The 20321-nt window shown below is 44.4% G+C and overlaps 1 protein-coding gene across 4 annotated transcripts; it reads right to left on the bottom strand.

Moving 5' to 3' along the window:
• Nucleotides 1–880: 880 nt before the first annotated feature.
• On the bottom strand, nt 881–19361 carry EIF2D (eukaryotic translation initiation factor 2D). Of its 4 annotated transcripts, XM_082461333.1 has the most exons (15): nt 19167–19361; nt 18051–18241; nt 16465–16548; nt 15891–15981; nt 13214–13321; nt 11116–11372; nt 10502–10619; nt 8842–8887; nt 8347–8450; nt 8076–8225; nt 7617–7706; nt 6793–6888; nt 5607–5727; nt 2594–2768; nt 881–1087 (listed from the first exon to the last, which is right to left on the bottom strand). In XM_082461333.1, the coding sequence occupies exons 1-15, from the start codon at nt 19220–19222 to the stop codon at nt 1017–1019; spliced, it is 1758 nt and encodes a 585-aa protein (XP_082317459.1). In that variant the 5' UTR covers nt 19223–19361; the 3' UTR covers nt 881–1016. The 4 variants fall into 4 exon arrangements, with proteins under 4 accessions (XP_082317459.1, XP_082317461.1, XP_082317460.1 ...); XM_082461335.1 differs by lacking the exon at nt 8076–8225 and having other exon boundaries at nt 19167–19352; XM_082461334.1 differs by lacking the exon at nt 13214–13321 and having other exon boundaries at nt 19167–19352.
• Nucleotides 19362–20321: the final 960 nt, after the last annotated feature.

Below are 20321 nucleotides of genomic sequence, written 5' to 3'. Positions count from 1 at the left end.
AAAAAGTGGTATGACCAAGGAAAAAAAGGAAGTAAACTGAAGTGTGTTTTTTTGATGGTAAAACCAAAGAACCCTGCAGTTATTCAGCTCAGCCCTTCTTCCTACCATACAAGGAGAGCCCTGGTACGGAAATGACTGCCACAAACTGAGCAGGGACCACAGCAGGGGTTCTGAACCTTTTTGGCATCACATGATCCTGCTGGGAATTTGACAAAAGCATGGTAACCTCTTTTAGGAAAATGATCATACAAAATCTTGCACACTCTTTCAGAGAAGTTCGTGGACCCTCTGAAGCTCAACTGAAGACCTCGTCCATGAGCCCCAGGTGAAGAAGTTTGAGGCTAAAGAGAGCATCTGTTGGCTAAGACTTCACTGTAGCAAAGCCATCATCTTGCAGCCACGTCGCAACTTACGGCTGTTAGTGGCAGTTGCCAATGTTGGGGAAGAATCATAGTTGTATAGAATTCCATGTCCTAATGTGCTTTCACTGTTTCTTATTTCTGTCTAGCCTAAACTTTGCTATAACTTAGGGCCAACCCTTACTTCTTTTGCCTTGATTGATGACAAATATAAATATCTATATAAATAGCCCTTTAAAGATGTGAAGGAATGATTTTGGGCTAGGAGGTTAATTAGGTAGTAAGACTAGCAAGAGGCTGTTGAATATTTGGTAGAGGGACTTTAAAAATGGGAAGGGCCCACCTGCCTGAACTCTGGATGGGCTATTCAGCCTTGAAAGCAGAGGACGAACTAAAATGACTGAAACCACATGAATGGAAAAGGCACTCCACAACGGCCTCGAGTGTCCATTTAAAATGGCTTCTGATCTGAAAACTTCGTACAACATTTTAGCTAAGTGGAGGAAACGAGGGAAATCAAATTTAGATTAGAATAAAAATTTATTTTGGTAAAGAATTATATTTTTTTTTTAATTTGCAAAAGCAGAAAATATTCATATAAATTACCAGCCCACAGCTTGGATTTCCTCTGGATCAACCACATGAAACAATAGTCTGTCACTTCTTCTTGCCAGGTTTGGGGGCCTTTTCCAGGCCCTGGATGTGTTTTCGAGGAAGCCGATACTCTTCTACAATCCAAAAGGCAGAAACTCCTCAGTGAGGCATGTGTATGTCTACAATGACCCCTTGTCTACAATGACCCTCCTTGGCCCCGACCTCCAACGTCCCCAATCTGCACAGCTACCTCCTGGCCCTCTTGCCCCACTGTGTGCTCATTCCTGCTGTCAACTCTCAGTTCAAACCATTTCCATCATATGACCTGCTCTTCTACACCCAGCTCAAACTCAACTCCAACGGGAATGGACCATTTATCCTTACACCTTGATGATGATGTGTGTATTTCAGCAATTTTCATGTTGATAGCTACTTTCTAGGTGTACTTTAGGCACTTATAATTTTCTCACAAGAGAGAATGTGTGTGTCTGAGTTCAGTCATGTGTTTATCTTTTTTCCTCTGTATTTCATATGGGGTTTTTCACTTAAAGGGGCTCAACTGTGAAAGTTAACTGCTGGGTACTGCCTTAGACCATAAAATAAATTTGCTTATTGAGCATTTACTATGGGCCAGACCCTGGGCATGAAAAAAGGATGAAAAAGGTAAGGTCTCTGATTCAAGAAGTTCAGTCTAACAGGGAGTTCAGACAACAGAAAAAATTAGCCAAGTTGTAGACACTAACCAGAAATATAAACACAATTGGAAAGTACTATGTTAGCAGTTTTTTAAATGTCAATTTAAGGAAACAGAAAAAAAAAAAATGGGACATGTTCTAAGACAGGCTTCCTGTGACCCCTGACCTGGGCCAATGAGCCTTTAAGGTCAGGCTGTGCGAGGACACGCAAGGTGAGGGGACAACACAGAGGAAAGCACCCAGGTGTGAATGTGCAGGTGCACACGGGGAACAGCAAAGGAGACCAGCACGGCTGAAGCCTGGCGTGGGGATCAGGGACCTGACAGAGAACCCAGATGGAAGATGGCGTTGGGCTGGGAGGGTCTTGTTTATTGAGCTTAAGAGTTTATTCTGAAGGCATTAAGGAGATATAAAAAGTTTTTCAGAGAGGAGTGATGTGATCACATTGTTTTAGGAAGCTGACTCCAGCAGCTGGAACTGAGGACAGACTGGAGGCTGGGTGACTCGGGGTTGGTAGAAAGAACCTAGGCTCGGGAGTCAAGCAAATCAAAGTTCAGAGCCCAGCTGCAGCACTGAACAGCTGAATACCTCAGCGCAAAGTACTGAAACTTAGTTTCCTCATCTGCAAAACAGAAACAGTTCTGCAGCATCATTATGATTCAGAGAGACCAAGCCTGCAAAAAGCCCAGCAAAGTGCCTAGCAAAGTTTGGGTGCTCAACAAATGTCTTACAAAAAAAGGAAAACCAGGAAGAAAACTACTCTACTAGTATGGTGGAGAAAACATTGAATTTGGGGGCTAAAGGATCTGGTTCAAACATTAGTTCCACCTCTCTCTGGCTGCTAAAAGCTACCTATATGGTAAACTCACTAGGGTGACTTTAGTTGGTAGGCAGATCTTTGCCAAGTTAGACCAATGTGTCTGCTTCTTAAGAGGGGATGCTCACCGAGCAACAGCCGGCCGAGGTGGTGGATCTGATTTCCCTGGATCTGAACCTGCAGGATGTCCTTGGTCCCAGGGGCAGGAGTGACAGTAGTGCTAGCCTGGCATCGCTGCTGGAGGATGGTAGCCACCGAGCATGGGTCCAGACCATAGGCCTCCAAGTTCCGGACCACAGTCACCTGTGGGGGACAGAAGACTGATGGTGGGTACAGACCACATGCCCTCCCCTCCAGAAACCTTCCAGGGCCTCAGAAGCCTCCTCACCCCCTATGTTCACCATCCCTACAACCATGGTACCTTCATCCAAATAATTAATTTTTGTGCTTCTAAATTGATTTTTTCTTTCTACCTCATCCAATACAGGCACACCTCAGAGGTACTGTGGGTTCGGTTCCAGACCCACCATGATAAAGCGAGTATCACAGTAAAGTGAGTCACATGAATTTTTTGGTTTCCCAGTGCATATAAAAGTTACGTTCTCATGAAAATCAAAACCACAATGAGGTACCACCTCACACTATTCAGAATGGCCATCATTAAAGTCTACAAATAATAAATGCTGGAGAGGGTGTGGAGAAAAGGGAACCCTCTTACACTCTTGGTGGGAATGTAAATTGGTACAGCTGCTATGGAGAACAGTAAGGAGGTTCCTCAAAAAACTAAAAATAGAACTACCATATGATCCAGCAATCCCACTCCTGGGCATATACCCAGGCAAAACTATAATTCGAGAAGATACATGTACCCCTATGCTCATAGCATCACCATTTACAATAGCCAAGACATGGAAACAATCTATCATTCTATTTACAGATGAATGGATAAAGAAGATGTGGTACATATATAAAATGGAATATTACTCAGCCATAAAAAAGAATTAAATAATGCCATTTGCAGCAACATGGACGGACCTAGAGATTATCACATTAAGCGAAGTAAGTCAGAAAGAGAAAGACAAATACCATATGATATCACTTATATATGGAATCTAAAATACAACACAAATGAACTTATCTATGAAACAGAAACAGACTCACAGACATAGAGAACAGTCTTGTGGTTGCCAAGGGGGAGGCGGGTGGGTAAGGGAAGGATTAGGAGTTTGGGACTAGCAGATGCAAACTAGTAAATACAGGATGGATAAACAACAAGGTCCTACTGTACAGCACAGGGAACTATATTCAATATCCTGTGATAAACCATATGGAAAATAATACAAAAAAGAATATATATATGTATAACTGAATCACTTTGCTGTACAGCAGAAATTAACACAACACTGTAAATCAACTATACTTCAATGAAATATTTTTAAAAGTTATGTTCTCACTATACTGTTAAGTTTGCAATAATATTATGTCTTAAAAAACAAAGTATATACCTTAATTAAAAAATACCTTATTGCTAAAAAGTGCTACCCATCACCTGAGCCTTCAACGAGTTGTAACCTTTTTCACAATAGTAACATCAAAGATCACTGATCATCGATCACCATAACAAATTTAATAATGAAAAAATTCATATACTTTTTTTTAAGTTTTTTTTTATGGAGAATTTAAAACATAAATAAAAGTAGAATAGTACAATGAGCTCCCATGTACCCATCACGAATTTTAACAATTATCAACTCATGACCAACCTTGATTCATCTATATCCCCACCCTCCCCCATTCCTGCGTTACTTTAAAGCAAATCCCCCTAGACATCAGATCTCGTCTACAAATATGTATTTCAGTATGTATTGCCAAAAGACAAGGGCTCTTTTTAACATAAAGACAAAACCATCATCACACATAATTACACATTCAAGAAATGGCGGCTCTTGCTAATTATTAAGGTTATCATTGTTTGGTTCTCATTTATTGCATGTTTATATGCCAAGTACTATTCTAAGTGCTTCGCCTACACATATTCCTTCATTTGATCCTCACAGTGCCTTATGAGGTAGGTATTATCCCCATTCTTCATATAAGGAAACTCAGGCAAAACAACATTAAGTAACTTGCTCAAAGTCAAGCAGCAAGGCAAAGGCCACACTGGAACCCAGGTCTCTAATCTCAAAGCCCATGTCCATAACCACACACTACTAGAAAGTTCTTTATTTTGAACCCAAGGCTGTCTTCTTGGGATTTCTACCCAATAATCTTATTTCTGTCTTCTCAAGGCATACAAAATAAGTGCACTCCTTTCCCCCAGTACAGCTTTTCACATATTTGAGGACAGATGTAATTCATTCCCTACGACTTGTGTTGCCAAGCTAAACACGCTCAGTTCCTTCAGCGATTCTTTTTTTCTTTCCTTTCTTTTTTTTTGGCTGCGTTGCATCTTCGTTGGTGTGCGCGGGCTTTCTCTAGTTGCAGCGAGCGGGGGCTACTCTTCGTTGTGGTGCACGGGCTCCTCATTGCGGTGGCTTCTCTTGTTGCAGAGCACAGGCTCTAAGCACGTGGGCTTCAGTAGTTGCGGCACGCGGGCTGCAGTAATTGCGGCATGTGGGCTCAGTAGTTGCGGCACGCAGGCTCTAGAGCGCAGGCTCAGTAGTTGTGGCGCATGGGCTTAGTTGCTCCGCAGCATATGGGATCTTCCCAGGCCAGGGATCAAACCCATGTCCCCTGCATTGGCAGGCAGATTCTTAACCACTGCACCACCAGGGAAGTCCCTCCTTTAGCGATTCTTTAGTAGTTATTTTCACTGAGCAATGCCCAAGAGGTAACAGAATAAGTAAGAGCTGAAAATCCATACCATAGTTCTAAGAAAAAAATAAATATAAGATCTTGTTTACTTTTAGAACCAGGCTCTAGCAAGTTTCCTAGCACAAAATCCTAGAGAGCAGTGAGGGAGGGGGTCAGCTTTACCTGTTTTACATAGGGCCTAGCCCAGTCACACAAACATGGGTGTTTCCTAAACAATCTTTGAGGCGTTTAAGGCCAATCTAAAAACCTCCGATCACATTAGAGAGACTAGAACTTGGCAGGGACATTAAATCACCATCTTCAAACGTTGTGTCTTTTAAAAATTACCTTTTTGTTAGAAGCTCTCTGTGCTAGGGTGATGTCAATTGGGCAGATTTTGCCTTTCTTCACAATGGGTTCTTGTCCCGGAAAGGTCACTTGATAGGCAGGTTGCAATTTTTCCAAACATCTGAAATGGGAGTTAATGAGTTGGTGAATGATAAAGCCAGCAGAAACCATTTCCTCATATCCCATTCCCAGCAGACAGCTGGATGGAAGCTGATCTTACAGGTGGTGGTTCACCTCTGCCTGCACAGTAGAATCATTCAAATCAACTAGGGAGCTAAACCCCAGACCAATTAAGTCAGAAACTCTGATCAGGAAGATACATTTTTTAAAGCTCCCCAAAGTGTGGCCACAGTCAAGACCCACTGACTCAGGGAAGGGAACATCCGAGACTCGAGCCCCTAGAAACTGTCCACTTGCCTGGCCTTCTGAAAACCTGCCCAGGCGGGCTTGTGGAGTTTACTGTCTCACGAGTCTCCCTTACCCAGCAGAATAAAGTGCTGCTTCACATTTCTGACATGCTGCAATCATGCATCATTTATAGACACCTTTACCACAAGGAATTTCTACCTTTTGTCTAAACAGGTTTTCTTTTACTAGCATATATATTGGGATTGACAAACTTTTTCTAGAAAGGGCCAGGTGGTAAATATTTTAGGCTTTCAAGGGCCATATGGTCTCTGCTGAAATTACTCAACTCTGCCATTTAGCAGGAAAGCAGCACAGATAATATGTAAACAAATGGGTGTGGCTGCGTGCCAATAAAACCTTATTTACAAAAACAGGTAGCAGGCCAGATTTGGCCCACAGGCTATAGTTTGCTAACTCCTTATAGAAGTTATTTTCAGTTTTGGGTCTACGGAAAAGAAAGAGTATAAGAATCCCTCCTTTGAAAAGACTTTAAGACAATCCCCACCTGCCACCCTCACCCTCTTTTTTTGAAGCTCTTATTTCTAATTAATGTTCTTCTTCTCTCTCCTTCTCAAGTTCTTCTATACTGTGTTGGCTCAAATCGTTCCAAAGACCGTCCACATCAGAATTACCCAAGCCTGTGTTTATGTAGACTGACATGGTGTGAATTATGGAAAGAAAGTCAGAGATGATGAGAGTGACAATTCTGAAGGCCAATGTGATAGACATTAAGGGGAGGGGATGGAAACATTGGGGAGGGGCTGCCAATCCCCACTACCTGTTCAGGAGACTGTCCCATGGAAGCTTCATGACTGTGTGCTGTTCACCTTTCTCTAAGATGCAGTCACATAGGATGGGATCCAATTTCACAAGACTAAAGGGAAAGAAAAGGCAATAAAGAACTCCTAGCCCCGCCCCTTCTGATCCCAGGGTCCACTCAGGATTCATGTGTTATGTGTTGTTTAAAGTCATTCAGGATTATTAGAACCAATTAGGGGTTCACAGTCCATGAAGCAACGTACCCTCTGGATGGGAGGTACACGTCTGCTTTCCTAGAACAAAGGAGAAACGGGCAGTGGAGGGGAAAGTGGGATGGGAAAATAATCTGAAGACGGGGATCCTAGTTCACTTCTGCTACTAACTAACCATGATTAAGCCAGTAGTTGCCAACTTTTTGATCATGAGGGTATCTTTTGAAATTAAAAAAAAAAAAAAATTAATGAAACACTCTTCATTTAGTAGTTTACCTTCTATATCCACTTACTAAGAAAATAGAGAATACCAAAAAGCTAAGATGACTTTGGTAAAATTTTTTAAAGTTTGCATTTTGTTCGTCACAAGAGCAAGTGCATTTGAAAATCAACAGTAGATACATATGAGATGATGCTTATTCAGGCTACAGTCAATGTTGACAGCATACCTGGATCTGACTACCTTAGACCACAGCTCTAAGTGTCCGCAGCCTGTGGTTTAGAAACCACTGGCCTTGATTATTTCTAGAAGGCTGTGATCTCCTGCACCCCTCCCTCCCAGCCACCCTCCACATATTCTGAAGATGAACACTGAAAGACACGGGGCGAGCTCTCCTCCCCATCCACTCACTTTTTGTTGTCTGCATCAACCAGGTCATTTTTCTTGGCGTAGTTGATGACGATTGTTCGGACCTCACTGCCCTCGAGGATGCTCCCCTTCCTAGGTGAGAAGTGACCGGGGTGGTTATTCACGCTATGCTGGCAGACAAACTGGAAATACCAAGATTCACTTCCTGCTCAGCAGGGCGCTGTCCTCAGCTTCTCGACCTCTGGGTTCTTCCCTTTTCCTGCCTGGGGCCAGCAGGGCCGTGTGAAGAATAATTACAGGTAGAAAAGGGAGAGACCTACTCTCTCATTCGTTTAGTCCAGAGACCCTTCCCAGGGGAAGGAGGCTTGAAGCTGGATCTGAGAGAAAGGGAGGAGGGGGCAGAGCAGGTTTTGCCAGTCACAGAAGAACGCTACTCAGGCTGAAAGGATTATAGGCCAGAACACCAAGCAGGCAGAGAAGGGCTGCTCTCCAAAAACTCACTTGTGGCCAGACTCCTGGAAGAGCAGGGTCATGCTGGCTGGGACACAGTAGAGGGATTTTATATCTGGAGGGTGATAGGGCTGTTCCCTGCTACCCTCCTGGATTGTCTGGGAGGTCGGGGAGGGCTCGGGTATGACGAAAGATGTGATCCTAAAACCCAGCAGAAGGAAAGAGAAAACACATTTTATGCTAGCGTCTCGGCGGTTCCCGGCCCGTGGCCCAGGTGCCCTGCGGCCAGCTGAGCTGCGGTGACCAGGCCCCCTGCACTCACCTCGGGTGCTTCCAGTCCACAGCCACAACGCTCTCCACCCCTTTGCTCAGCTCCTGCACCTGTATAATCTGCTCCTGCTGCATGTGCTGCAGGAACTTAGAGAGCTAAGGGAGAGAGGGCCAGTGGTAGGGGACCTCATCGACTCTGCACACACGCTGAGCACCTGAGACATGCCAGACACCGAGCTAGGCAGGTCCCGGGGAGGGACGTGGGACCGTCCCTGTCCTCATCCAGTTAGGAAGTGAAGGGCCCCTACCGGTGAAGCCTTTCAGAACTTGGATCAGATATAAAGGGGTGGGAAGGAGAGAGGGGAGTGGGTGCCCACCCAACTGCCTCAGCCCAGGGAGAGTTTTCTTCCGCCCCCTATACCTGGAATCAAAAAGCTTAGTTCTAGCCTCAGCCCTGCAGATAGGGCTTCCCCATGCCCACCAGCTCACGCCACGTGTGCCCCTACACAGCTCCCTGTGTGGGTATGCAGAGAAGGGACCCGCTTACCTTTTTGTAGCTTGACTTCTTTATGTCCAGTTGTCGTCCTTCGGGGCTGATGGCAGATGGAAAAGGCAAGTTAAGCTAACAAAGCAGTAGTGGTACGGCCTGCCTGACACTGAGAGGAGGACATTTTCCTCAGCTTTCCTCCTGTATGTTCAGAAAGAGGCCGCTGTTCCAGAGCTCTCTGCCCATCAGCAGCATCGGAGAGAGATGCAGACTTAGCTGCTCCAGATCCTGCTGTCCAAAAGGCCTTTCTGTAAAGACGGCATGTTCTCTGCTATCAGCATGGTGGCCACTAGACAAATGTGGCTATTAAGCACTTGAAACGTGACTGTGACTAAGGAACTGAATTTTAAATTTTATTTAATTTTAATTAATTTAAATTTAAATAGCCACACATGGCTTGTGGCTACTGTACCAGATACAGCTTTAGATTCCCTTCAAACTAGACAAGCTTCTGTGGCCTCAGAAGCTTCACCTCCAGGTGAGCCTCTGCAACAGCAAGCTCACTGTGGCAGCCAGGCAAACCACATGCTGCAGGCCAAATCTGGCAATGCCCATTCACCTACTGTCTGTGGTTGCTTTACTGCCACAATGGCCGACTTGCACAGTTGCAAAAGAGACAGTAGGGCCTGCAAAGCCTAAAATAATTACTATCTGACTCTTTATAGACTGTTAGCTTTGGGGGAGAGCTCCCTAATGAAAGCTGTAATCATTCTATCTCCCCAGAACGTACATCTTCTCTCAAAATGTGACAAGCAAAAGCAGTGGGATTCATAGGGATCCCTTGTAGAACCCACCCCAGGTTAAGAACCTCTACCCCTTTCCCAGTTACTTGCAACCCGGCAAGGTCAGGACAAATTACGAAGTATCCTGCCACACACTCCAGACCCCATACTTGTATAGAATGCCTTAAAGAAGCTCACATGTAGAGGAAGAGAATTACATTAAAACCACTTTTTTAAAAAACAGAGAAAAATTCTCAGAAAGAAAGAAGTTCAGACTTGAGGTGAAAATCAATAAGCAAATCTCCTGACATGATAATATTTACTGGGTGCTTATTAAATGTCAGGTTATTTGATCTTCACAGCAATCTTACAAGTGTTGGAAATCAGGGCTCAGAGAGGCCTGGTAATGGGCTCAAATACGCCTTTGCTCCAACACCCTGGGGAGCTGGCTTTTGAGCCCACATGGCTCTGTCTTCAAAGTCCAGGTTCAACCCACATGTAACACTCCCTCTGCTGGTGGCTTGTGTGTGCAGGCGGGGTGGGGGGTTCACACCGATTCTTCCTGCTGACACAACCTAATCTGGCCCACCTACTCTTCAGAAAGGTGTGAGGGGATTGAAGCCTCCAGACAAACAGGCTGCCCCAGGGCCCTTCCGGGGCCAGACATGCTGCCCGATCCGTAAAAGAGCCCAGAATCACCACAGCAGAGGCAGTGCCCAAAGCGTCTTGCGAATGTTAACCTTCATTTCCTCAACATCCTTTCACTGGCTAAAACTTAAGTCTTTAAAGCTCAGTATTTGCTAGATCAACCCTCCACTTCACTCTTTCCACATCATGTCCCTAAAACAATTCCCCCATCAGCCTTGTCCCATCCTAACACCAAAGAGCAAGAGACAGACCCACCACCCGGCCCCCAGCCCACACCATGCCTTCCATACCAGCAGGAGAACATGTGGCTGCCCAGGAGAGTGCTGGTGAGTAAAGGGAGGTCAGCCTTTTTGACGCGGTACTTCAAAGCACGCAAGAAGCATCTCTGCAACAGTTCGTCCATTTGTTCTGCAAGGAAAAGACAAGAACCACATCCTTCCTGAGGGCCGCAGAAGGCCCGCGCAGCACAAGTAAACTCCCCGCTCGGTGACATCCGTACCTCACCCCTCAGCTCTGAAGGAGCCCATTCCCAGGCACCAAAGCTCCCAGACTCTCTAGAACACTGAGCCTTCACAGAGGTCTGACCCCACAGAAGGGGTCAGGCCACAAAGTCCCACCCAGCTAGGCGCAGATGCTTCTCTGATAGAGAAGTCAGAGCCAGAAGAAAACTAACAGGGCCGTGTAGCTGGGAACAGTCCAAATAGCAGCACCGACGGGTATCCAGGGAAACGCGACATATGCGGAAGACTCCCAGGTAAGATGGCAAAGGGCTGTGGCACCACCCTCACCAAAAATAAGGACTTTCCCCTCCCGGAGCCGTGGTGCCGCTCTAGTCAGAAGCAGAGCAGAGCACTTAAGTCTCCTACACTGAGAGGAGAGTGCCCTACTTCTGCCAGAGCCGTACCTTGAAGGGTCTTGCTGTCCGTGGGGTCTGGGTTCAGGCCCCCGACACTGGGGTCTTCCGTGGCTTCTGACAGGGACTTCTCCCCACACCTCTGCTGAACCTCCCCCTCCTCCTGCTCCTCTCCCTCCAGGGTCAGGCGCCTCATGTCTCCCTGCACGGTGCTGTCTGCCTGGACAGAGCCCTTCTCTTCACTGAGATCTGGGGGATCCAGGGCCAGTGGAGCAATGGATGGTGGAGAGGACTTGTCTCCAGATCGCCTGCAAAAACCTCATGTCAGAAACACTGAGCATCAGCCACAGCACTCTCCAGCCCCGGTCAGGGGGTCAGCGGGGGTCCAGAGAGAGTAAGACCCACAGGCAGGGGTGTCCAGGAGAGGCCAGAGAACCTGGGTGTGCCTCTCAACTCTGTTTCCAATTCTGGGCCCAGAGAAGTCCCATGCCTCAGTTTCCTCATCTCTGAAATGGGGAGAGTAATTCTTGCCTCCTCCTTATTAACCCAAAGGAATAATAATAATATTAACAGAAATTCAGGGACAGAGAAAAATTAAAGACAACATGGTTAAAGTGGAGCCTCACTTCCAAGGTATTCCCTTCATATAAATTAAAAATAAAACCATTTTGAATGAAATAACAAAATTAAGATTGCAAACGCATCTTTGGTGAAATACAAACCCAAGGTTGAGCGTATGGAACAAATTACAAACACCTGGACTGCTCAAGACTGCAAAAACAGTTGCTTCTGTGTTAAATCAGAATGCAATCTAAAATAGATGAATGACAAGGACCAACTGTATAGCACAGGGAACTATATTCAATACCTTGTAATAACCTTTCACGGAAAAGAATCTGAAAAAGAACATATATGTATATATCTATATCTAGAATCACTAGATATACTAATGATCACTAGAATCACTTGGCTGTACACCTGAAACTAACACAACATTGTACATCAACTATACCTCAATTAAAAAAAAAGAATGCAATCTAACCTGCAGAGTAGAGATTACAATGGTTTTATGCCACTAAGCCTTATGAAGACAGGAAAAAAAGGGGTGCCACATAGCAGAGTGGTAAAAGCAAAAAGCTTTATGTTAACTAAGATTATGCAAGTCAAACAAAGTTTTACTAACAGCTGCAGCAAGGCTTATTAGTATGGCTACTAGTGAGGCCAGAGCGTATGTTTAGGCTATTCTGATCAGGTAAACACCATAAGTATTTTCAAAGGGTGGGAGGAGGGGAGACTGAGGCAGCCGCTGACAAAACAATTTAGACAACAGGACCTTAATTGCTCAGACTAACAGTCAGAAAACAAGGTGCTGGGAGCATGTGAGTAAGCAGCCCTCAAATGCCTGCTGAAACCCAGACTGTTGAGGCTGTACTTCCAGCAAAGCAGGGCTTGGCCAATACTTGTAAAATAAGTAACTCCAAGACTGACTAAAAATGTAAGGGTAAATCTATACCAACAGGCCACAACACTTGGCCAAAAGACCAGGTATACTGCTTTCGAGAAAAGCACTACTTACTATTTTGGTTAAATGACAAGAAAATAACCAGAAAATAAACTCGCATACAGCTCCAGAGAGCAACTGTCACAGTGAGAAAGTGCAAGTTCCATAATGAGGAGGAGATTCGAAATGTGAAACTTGAACAACATGAAAGTAATCAGGTTATCACCCTGGTGCCTGAGGATCTACTCTACTTTGATTTGGATTCAGACGTGAGAATTCCCAAGCCCTCGTCATGGGGTCAGAAAATGCCTAAAGGTACACGGCAGAAAAGGCCAGATCGACCAGTGCCATAAAAATAAAGAATATCACTGTACTGAGAGGCAGAGAAGACAATCCCTAAGGCCTTCTTCCAGGCCTAGGATTCTACAATTCACCTAGAAAATAAAGTTCTCTGTAATTTCTTTTCTAAACAGGCAAAAAAAAAAAAAAAAAAAATCTTTTCTCCACATTTTGCAGGGAAATTAATGTCTGGGGTCAGCAACTTGACTAAGGACACGGCAGGGATCAAAACTCTCGCTTCTGAATCCAGGCCCTGTGCTCTCTCCGCCCACCCAGCTCCCAATAAAACAGAAAAAGCATGGAACCCACCACAAGTGATCCTGGTAGGTGTGGAGCACAGAGAAGCCCCTTCCCTTCAGACCTGAGGTCAGCATCTCAGCTGTGGACATGGCAGCAACTCCAATGGCAACGGGGGCTCTGAGAAGGAGGCCAGAGACGAGGGTCAGGGAAAGTCTTCCAGGAGGGCACATGTCAGGACCAGCTTTCTACACATGTGTTCAAAGCACCACGGTTGCAAATGTGAAGCATCCACTTGTATCACAAAGCTAAAACTTGGTGCAGTCTCAATCTTATTCAAATTACCTACAAATATGACTTTCAAAAATTCCTTGACCAAATATTCCCTTCTGTGTAACTAACTCCTCTACTGATGTTATCATTGTTATATTCTTATTATGAATCAAACCCAGGCAGGACTCAGAAGGATATTTAAAGTTCCCTTTCTTTAATTTCAAAAATATAAATGATCTCCCCTATCTTAAAAAAGGCATAGTCATCCTATATGGAAATTCAGAAGGGAGGCCATTCATATGCCATACATTAGGCTGAGGGATGCCACAGGGAAGAGAGAAGAGAGATACAGTGGTACCAACTAGAGGTTCCTTCTGAGTTGGTTCTTTATAACAGGGCTTGCTCTGTATAACTGTCTATCTAAGAACTGGATGTGTCCAAAATATCAAAAACAACCACATTTACAATAACTACAAAAAACTTCCAAAGCCCAAATAGGAAATCTCTGTCAGCCCACTGTTACTCAGCAATGCTCACACATTGCCTGTAAGGATTGGTGTCCAGCTGGCTAACAGTAGGGGAATATACAAGCCTGGCAACGTTGCCTGGACCCAAGGGAGACGATTCAAGGGCAGATTTCCCAACACCTGAACTTCAAAAAAATGTTTGCTAATCCGGTGGCTCCACTTACTGTGCCCATGGGTCAGTTCCTGCCACAGAATCTTTGAATTTGGCTTCTTTCCCAGTTCCTAAAAGACGGGTCTTTGTCTTCCACCCTTGGAACGGTCAATGGCTCAAGAACTTCAGTCTCGCACATGGCTTGTAGTTTTAGTAAACTCCCTTGTACCCTCACCCCCTTCCATAAACCACCTAGGCTTCATTCCCACAAACATTCTAAATGCCGAACTGAGAGGCCAAATACACATTTATGTAGTTTTCTCCTATCTTGGATAGAATACTGGGGGGAAAAAACAATAATTTCACCATTCTTTTCAACTTCAAGTTTTGCTACAGGTAAACAAGGAAGGAAACATTTCTCGGTGCTTGGTTCCAAAAGGTTCAAGGAAAATAGGAGAATATGAGCAGCAAAAATAAGATCTTTAAACACTGACCCCTCCCATGCCTACCATGTTTCTCTCTCAAAGAAGCAATGAGTAAAATAATAAGATGTCATTTTTCATTCAGGATGACACAAATGAAAATGACCCATCATATCCAGTGTCTGTGAGCATGTAAGGAAACAGGCTCCATATACCCTGTAGGTAGGAGGGAAAACTGACACAGCATTTTTATAGGGTAACAGAAAATATGCACGATCTTCAGCCAAACAGTTCTGCTTCTTAGTATCTACTTTAGAAAAATATTGGCACTAGTGTCCCTAGAGGCATCAGGAAGATCTTGTTTGTGATAGAGACAAAGTAGAGGCAACCACAATGTCCACTAGGAGGGGACTTTTCCCATCACCCCACAGTGGGTGAAAAGATTCAGCTTATCTGTGCTTGCTGACATGGAAAATGTCCCCACTACCTGAAGTGAAAAAGTAATAGGGATAAAGTTTGTTTATTTGTATTTTTAAACATACACACCCCAAACCATACACTTTATATGCACGTGTATATATGCATTGAAGAAGGCTGACAAGGACATGCATCAGAATGATAACGGTTACTTCTAGGAGAAAAGGATTATGGGGTGAGAGGGTTTTGATTTTTCAGAACTGTTCATATGATTACTTCCTAATTTATTTTAAAAAAGAGACACGGTGGTGATGGCTGAACAACCCTGTAAATATACTAAAAAAAAAATCACTGAATTGTACATTTGAAACAGGTGAATTTTATAGTATGAAAACGATATCTCAATAAATCTATTAAAAATAATTAAAAGATGAGGATGATGATGTGGATGTTAGACAAAAATAATGTTGAAGTCATGAAAGGCAGGAAAGACCAAGAAAATGTCACAGACAGGAGACTAAGAAGACATGACAACTAAATGCAATGCGGTACCCTAGACTGGATTCTTGAACACAAAAAAAGAAAAAAAGACATCGTGAGAAAACTGGGGAAATATGCATAAAGTCTGTAATAGTGTCAAAAGGACTGTACCAATGTTAATTCCTTAGTGTTGATAACTGTACTGTGGTTATACAAGATGTTATCATTACAGGAAGCTGGGTAAGGAGTATTTCAGGACTCTGTACTATACTTGCAACTCTTCTGTAAATCTAAGAAAAAAATTTTTAAAGGAGAAAAAAAAATAAATTTTAAAAAAGAAGAAGCAGCAGGAGCAAATACACTTGGCCCAGATGTATGGACACCCCACAGGCTCACTGCCATTCCCCACTCTCTGATTGTTCAGGAACAATCTGTTTTTTCTTTTAATCCTTTATCCATATGCTGTGAAGTTGTCATTCCCACCCCTCCCAAGTTTCCCTAAGTTTTTTCCCCATAGGCACAGCTGACTGGCACAGTACCTGTTCCCCACCAAGGCAATGGCACAGAGGTCACCCTTCTGTACCTGAGGCAGACCAGCAGGGGGCACCACTAGTCCTGGCAGCATCAAATCTGTAGGAAACAAAAGCATTGCAACTAACTCCACAGTTTACTTCATCATTTACTCATTCGCTCAACAAACAAACATTTATTAAGCATCAACTACATTATTCATAATGAAAATTAAAAGTGGCAAACTGAGGATCAGACCTTTTCCTTCTGGGAGACTAGTGGTCAAACTGAAGCACCAAGCTGAGGGTCCAGTTCCATGATCTATCTTATTCTGGTTTCCTAAATTCAGTTTATTAATCTAAAGTATAGCATATGGCAGTTCACAAAGCACTTTCATGTCACTTATCTTATGTAAGCCTTACAGCAGGGTCAGAGAGGCCCAGAGAGCTTATAGAAGCAGCCAAGTAAGAGATACAACAGACATGGGGGAAAAATTCTATTTTTCAATCATATGAATGCACAAAATGGGTACATTTATTAAAGTAGTTGGCCTTTACTAAGTAGGTTTCAGCCAGTATCCAGAATATAGGAAAATACTCTTACCTGCTCCCCCCACCAGTTTTTCAAGCACCAGGGGCCATGTTGTAAATGTTGGTAGAAGATCGGGATAAGACCACAGGGTGTACACTGTCCAAAAAGAGAGCCAGAAAACACTTACTGCCCAAAAGTCAACCCCCTGGGGAATGGCAAAGCCAAACACTAAGGGCACATTAATCAAGATGTAGAAAAGAAACTCAACTCAAAGCTAGAGAGAAGGTTGTAAAGGGATGCCCAAAGAAGTTGCATTCTTTTTTTTTTTATTAGGTTACCCCAAGTTTGTGAAGCGGTTTATATGTTATATGCTATTTACTTTAGAATCCTTGCTTACTTTAGCCCTAGAGACCTGCATTCTTTACATATTTATATTGAGCTCTTTGCAGTAGTTTCTCTCAATCTGTGATCTTGAGAAGTTATCACTTTTACTGGTTGGAAGACACATGAAGTGAGCTACAGCTTTAAGAGTTTGTTTAATTGCCAAAGTTGGATATTGATGTGTAAGGCTAAAACTAGTGATGAAGTGAACATCTGCTTTTGCCTGTCCAGTATCCCTCTTCCCCTCTCTGGGAACTGAGTGCCCCTTTTCCTGTGGGAAACACATTCCATATAGTTTACATCAGGCTGACTCCCTTCTCAACGAGGCTGCAGTCTTGAAGAAGGCAGAGACTTAAGAAACTGGGTGTCACTTGAGACTTGGAGGCACCTATTGTTCCACCTGGATTGCAGCAGCAGAAAATGGCCATAGTGGATAAAAGTAGGGACAGAGCCCTAACGAGGATTCCTTTTATGACCTCAGAAGCAAGTAATCCGAAACCAGGGCACCAGCCTGTAAGAAATTCTGAAACTTTCCCATGTTTATTATTTTTATTCTCTCTGTTTCCACAGGGATTACCAGTAAAACCCTTAGATCAAAAAGGGCTTGTATGTGTACAGCAACAAAGCAGGGTGGGGATAGGGGTGGCCTGGGGTAGGAGACTGCACTGCACTGCTGCAGCCAAGCTGGGAGGAAGAAAAGCCCCCAAATGACAAAGTAGGTGTCAGCAGCCATGGAAAAGAGAAAAGGACACTGCCTCTCTGAGATCTGTGACAAAGAAAGCAAGCAAAGAATCCTGAGAGCCAGACAGAGTCTAAGAAAGAATCCCTGTGAGATATCTCAACCAAAGTCCACCACTAAGACACCTGGGTATGGAGTTTAACTAACCCAGCTTCTTTCCCATCACAGTATCTCTTCAGGATCTTAAGAAAATTCCACTAGTGAAAGTTTTAAGAAGCATTTTTTACATGCCCTGAAACTCCACCCTTTTCACGACCTCTGCTCCAATCCCTAGTTAACCCACTAGAAACTAGTGTTTCTTCACCTCAGAATTTCCCTTGGCAACCACCCTCTTTTTGTGTTAACCCTTTTTTCCCCTCACTTCTATAGCAGTTCCTAATCTGGAAAGACCCAATTCTAGGGACACTAAATCCAAAAAGATTCTTAGGGAGATTTTGCATTTATTTGTTTTAAGGAAGACAGATTAATGGAAGAAACAAGGAGAAACAGATATTAGGCAAGGACCATAGTAATGGCCATCTCCATCCCATTGCCATACCTGTCGGATATAGATTTTTCTCCAGTTCAAATAGGATGGGGTTACCACCACTCACGTACACAGTCACTGCATCCCCTCTGTGGGCATACAACTTCACAATGTTGAGTTCTTCCTTTCCAGGTACTAACTCAGAGACCTGATCCGTTCCAAGAGTAGGGAAAACAGCTGTCACATCGGCCCGAAGCTTTCTCCTGCAGAGAGCACACATACCTGGTATGTATGCTGCCTGGATGGATTTTAATAAATATTGAGGACTCAAGACTTACTATAAAATCACGAGGGCCAAGAAAAAGACTGGTTGATGATGCCCTATTCTCACTCTTCCAAAACATCCCATTCTCTTTCTCATCCAATGTCTCATCTATTTTCACATGTTCCTGGGGCATGTCTTTCCATTTTACAAAGAAAGGAAAAAACTGAGATCCGGTAAGCAACCCAAGTTAGCCTGCCACTGGAAACTAAGCCCTGCCTTCCTGACTCCACACATAGCTCTTGGACCCACTCCTTTCTCATATATGCTTGGCAAAGCTGTCAACTTATGATTAAACAGCTCTGCTAGGGCACCAAGAATGACAACTACAGAACACTGGCTCCAAAATCCCCAAGGTGATACCTTCATTTGCAAAACTGAACAGATACAGTTCTTATCACATGTGCCTTATCCTCTCTCACCTCACCCTCCATCTGTGTCTCCTGCCAGTGGTAATCACTAGACACTTCTTCTCGTATACTTGTAGTTCTCTGTGCCCCGTCTAATCTCTCCCAAGGGACTCAAAGCTCTTGGTAGGGCAGGGACCCCGTTTTCCTTCATTTTTGCATCCTCCACGACACCTTAAACAGCCTGCAGTCAATACGCGCTGATTGAATTACGCTTTCTCGTAAACTCACTAAAATATCCAAAAGACAGCCTGGGAGATAAATCAGGCCTCCTCTCCATCTTCACCCTCAAAACACGTCTAACTCACCCTTGCCCGCCCCCCGGGGTCCCTTCTCCGGCTGTACCCCTCGGCCTCCACCCCAAGTCGGCTGACCCAGCCCAGAAAAGGCTGTGAGCCAGCCGAGCTTGAGAGATGTCTGGGTGCCCTGGTGGGCAGAGCAGGCTCTTCTCTCCCTCACCTGTCCGACCCCTTGATGGCCGTGTTGGACTTGACCCGAAAGGCCTTGGCAAACATGTCTGCTGGAGTGGCCTGGGGAAGAGAAGGAGACCACAGCAGCCAAGGGCTGTCAGGAAAGCGCGAGCACGGCGGCTTCCCGACCCGCAGTCCTGGGGGCAGCCATGCTTGGGCCCGGCTGGGAAAGGGGCCCGGCTGGAAACCGGGGCCGCGCAGCTTCGCGGCCGCCCCTAGTGGCAAGGCTGGGAACTGAAGCCTGGGGGGCGGGGCCGGAGAAGGCGGGGCGGATCCCTGCGCGGAGCGGTGCACCCGGCTGCCTCACCCCTTCTGCCCGGCTCTGCGCCTACGCGAGTGGCTTGAGCGGGCGCGTCTGTAGTATCTCTGGGGCCAACAGCGATTCCGTTCATTTTCACTCCATCAGCGTTATAGTGTGTTGAGTAGGAGCTCTGCCAGCTCTCATTCCAGTCAGTTTAGTTCAGCTGCGCAAAATTAATTGAACTCTTGTGTTTTATTAAACTTGCAGGCCTCTTGAATGCTTTTCTTCAGGGCTTTTGTTTATTAAGATCTTTACATTTTATTGCACACTTGGGGCCTCAGCTAGAATTCTTTCCGAGATTTTCTCCTCCCTGTTTTTTAATTTACATGAGGTGATAATAGCAATAACAAGGTATCCACTTTAGTCCCAGGTTTGACCTCCTGTTAAGAGGAAAAAACTATACAAATGATCTTCAAATCTGTTATTTAAAACATTTTTGGTTAAAAAAACCCACATTTTGGGACATTTTTATGTACCTTTTGCATTCAGGCATTATTTGGGGGGATTTTGTTTCCAAAGCAATTTTTAAAACTCAGAATGCTTATAAAAAAATAATTTTGAGGCATAGTAAGATCAAATTATGGTTTGGCTTCTCCCTAGCAGTTTGATCTTGGGCCAATGGCTTATCCTTTCTGAAACTCTTACATTCTCCGTAAGATGTGGAGGTAATACCTACTTCACTGGGCTTCTGTGAGAAACCACTGAGGTAACATATGTGATATGTTGCAGGGTGCTTTGAAATTTTCCAATAAATAGTAGATATTAGTCCAAAACAAACAAACAAAAAACAGTCTCAGGCAGGGGTGAGGGATTGGGTTTCCCTGAAGGGGACTGCTGTGTACC

This window comes from Balaenoptera physalus (assembly GCF_965194825.1).
Source record: "Balaenoptera physalus genome assembly, chromosome: 1".
NCBI lineage: Eukaryota > Metazoa > Chordata > Mammalia > Artiodactyla > Balaenopteridae > Balaenoptera > Balaenoptera physalus.
Note: the sequence above shows the minus strand (reverse complement) of the source record. Positions and strands in the feature narration are given on the sequence as shown.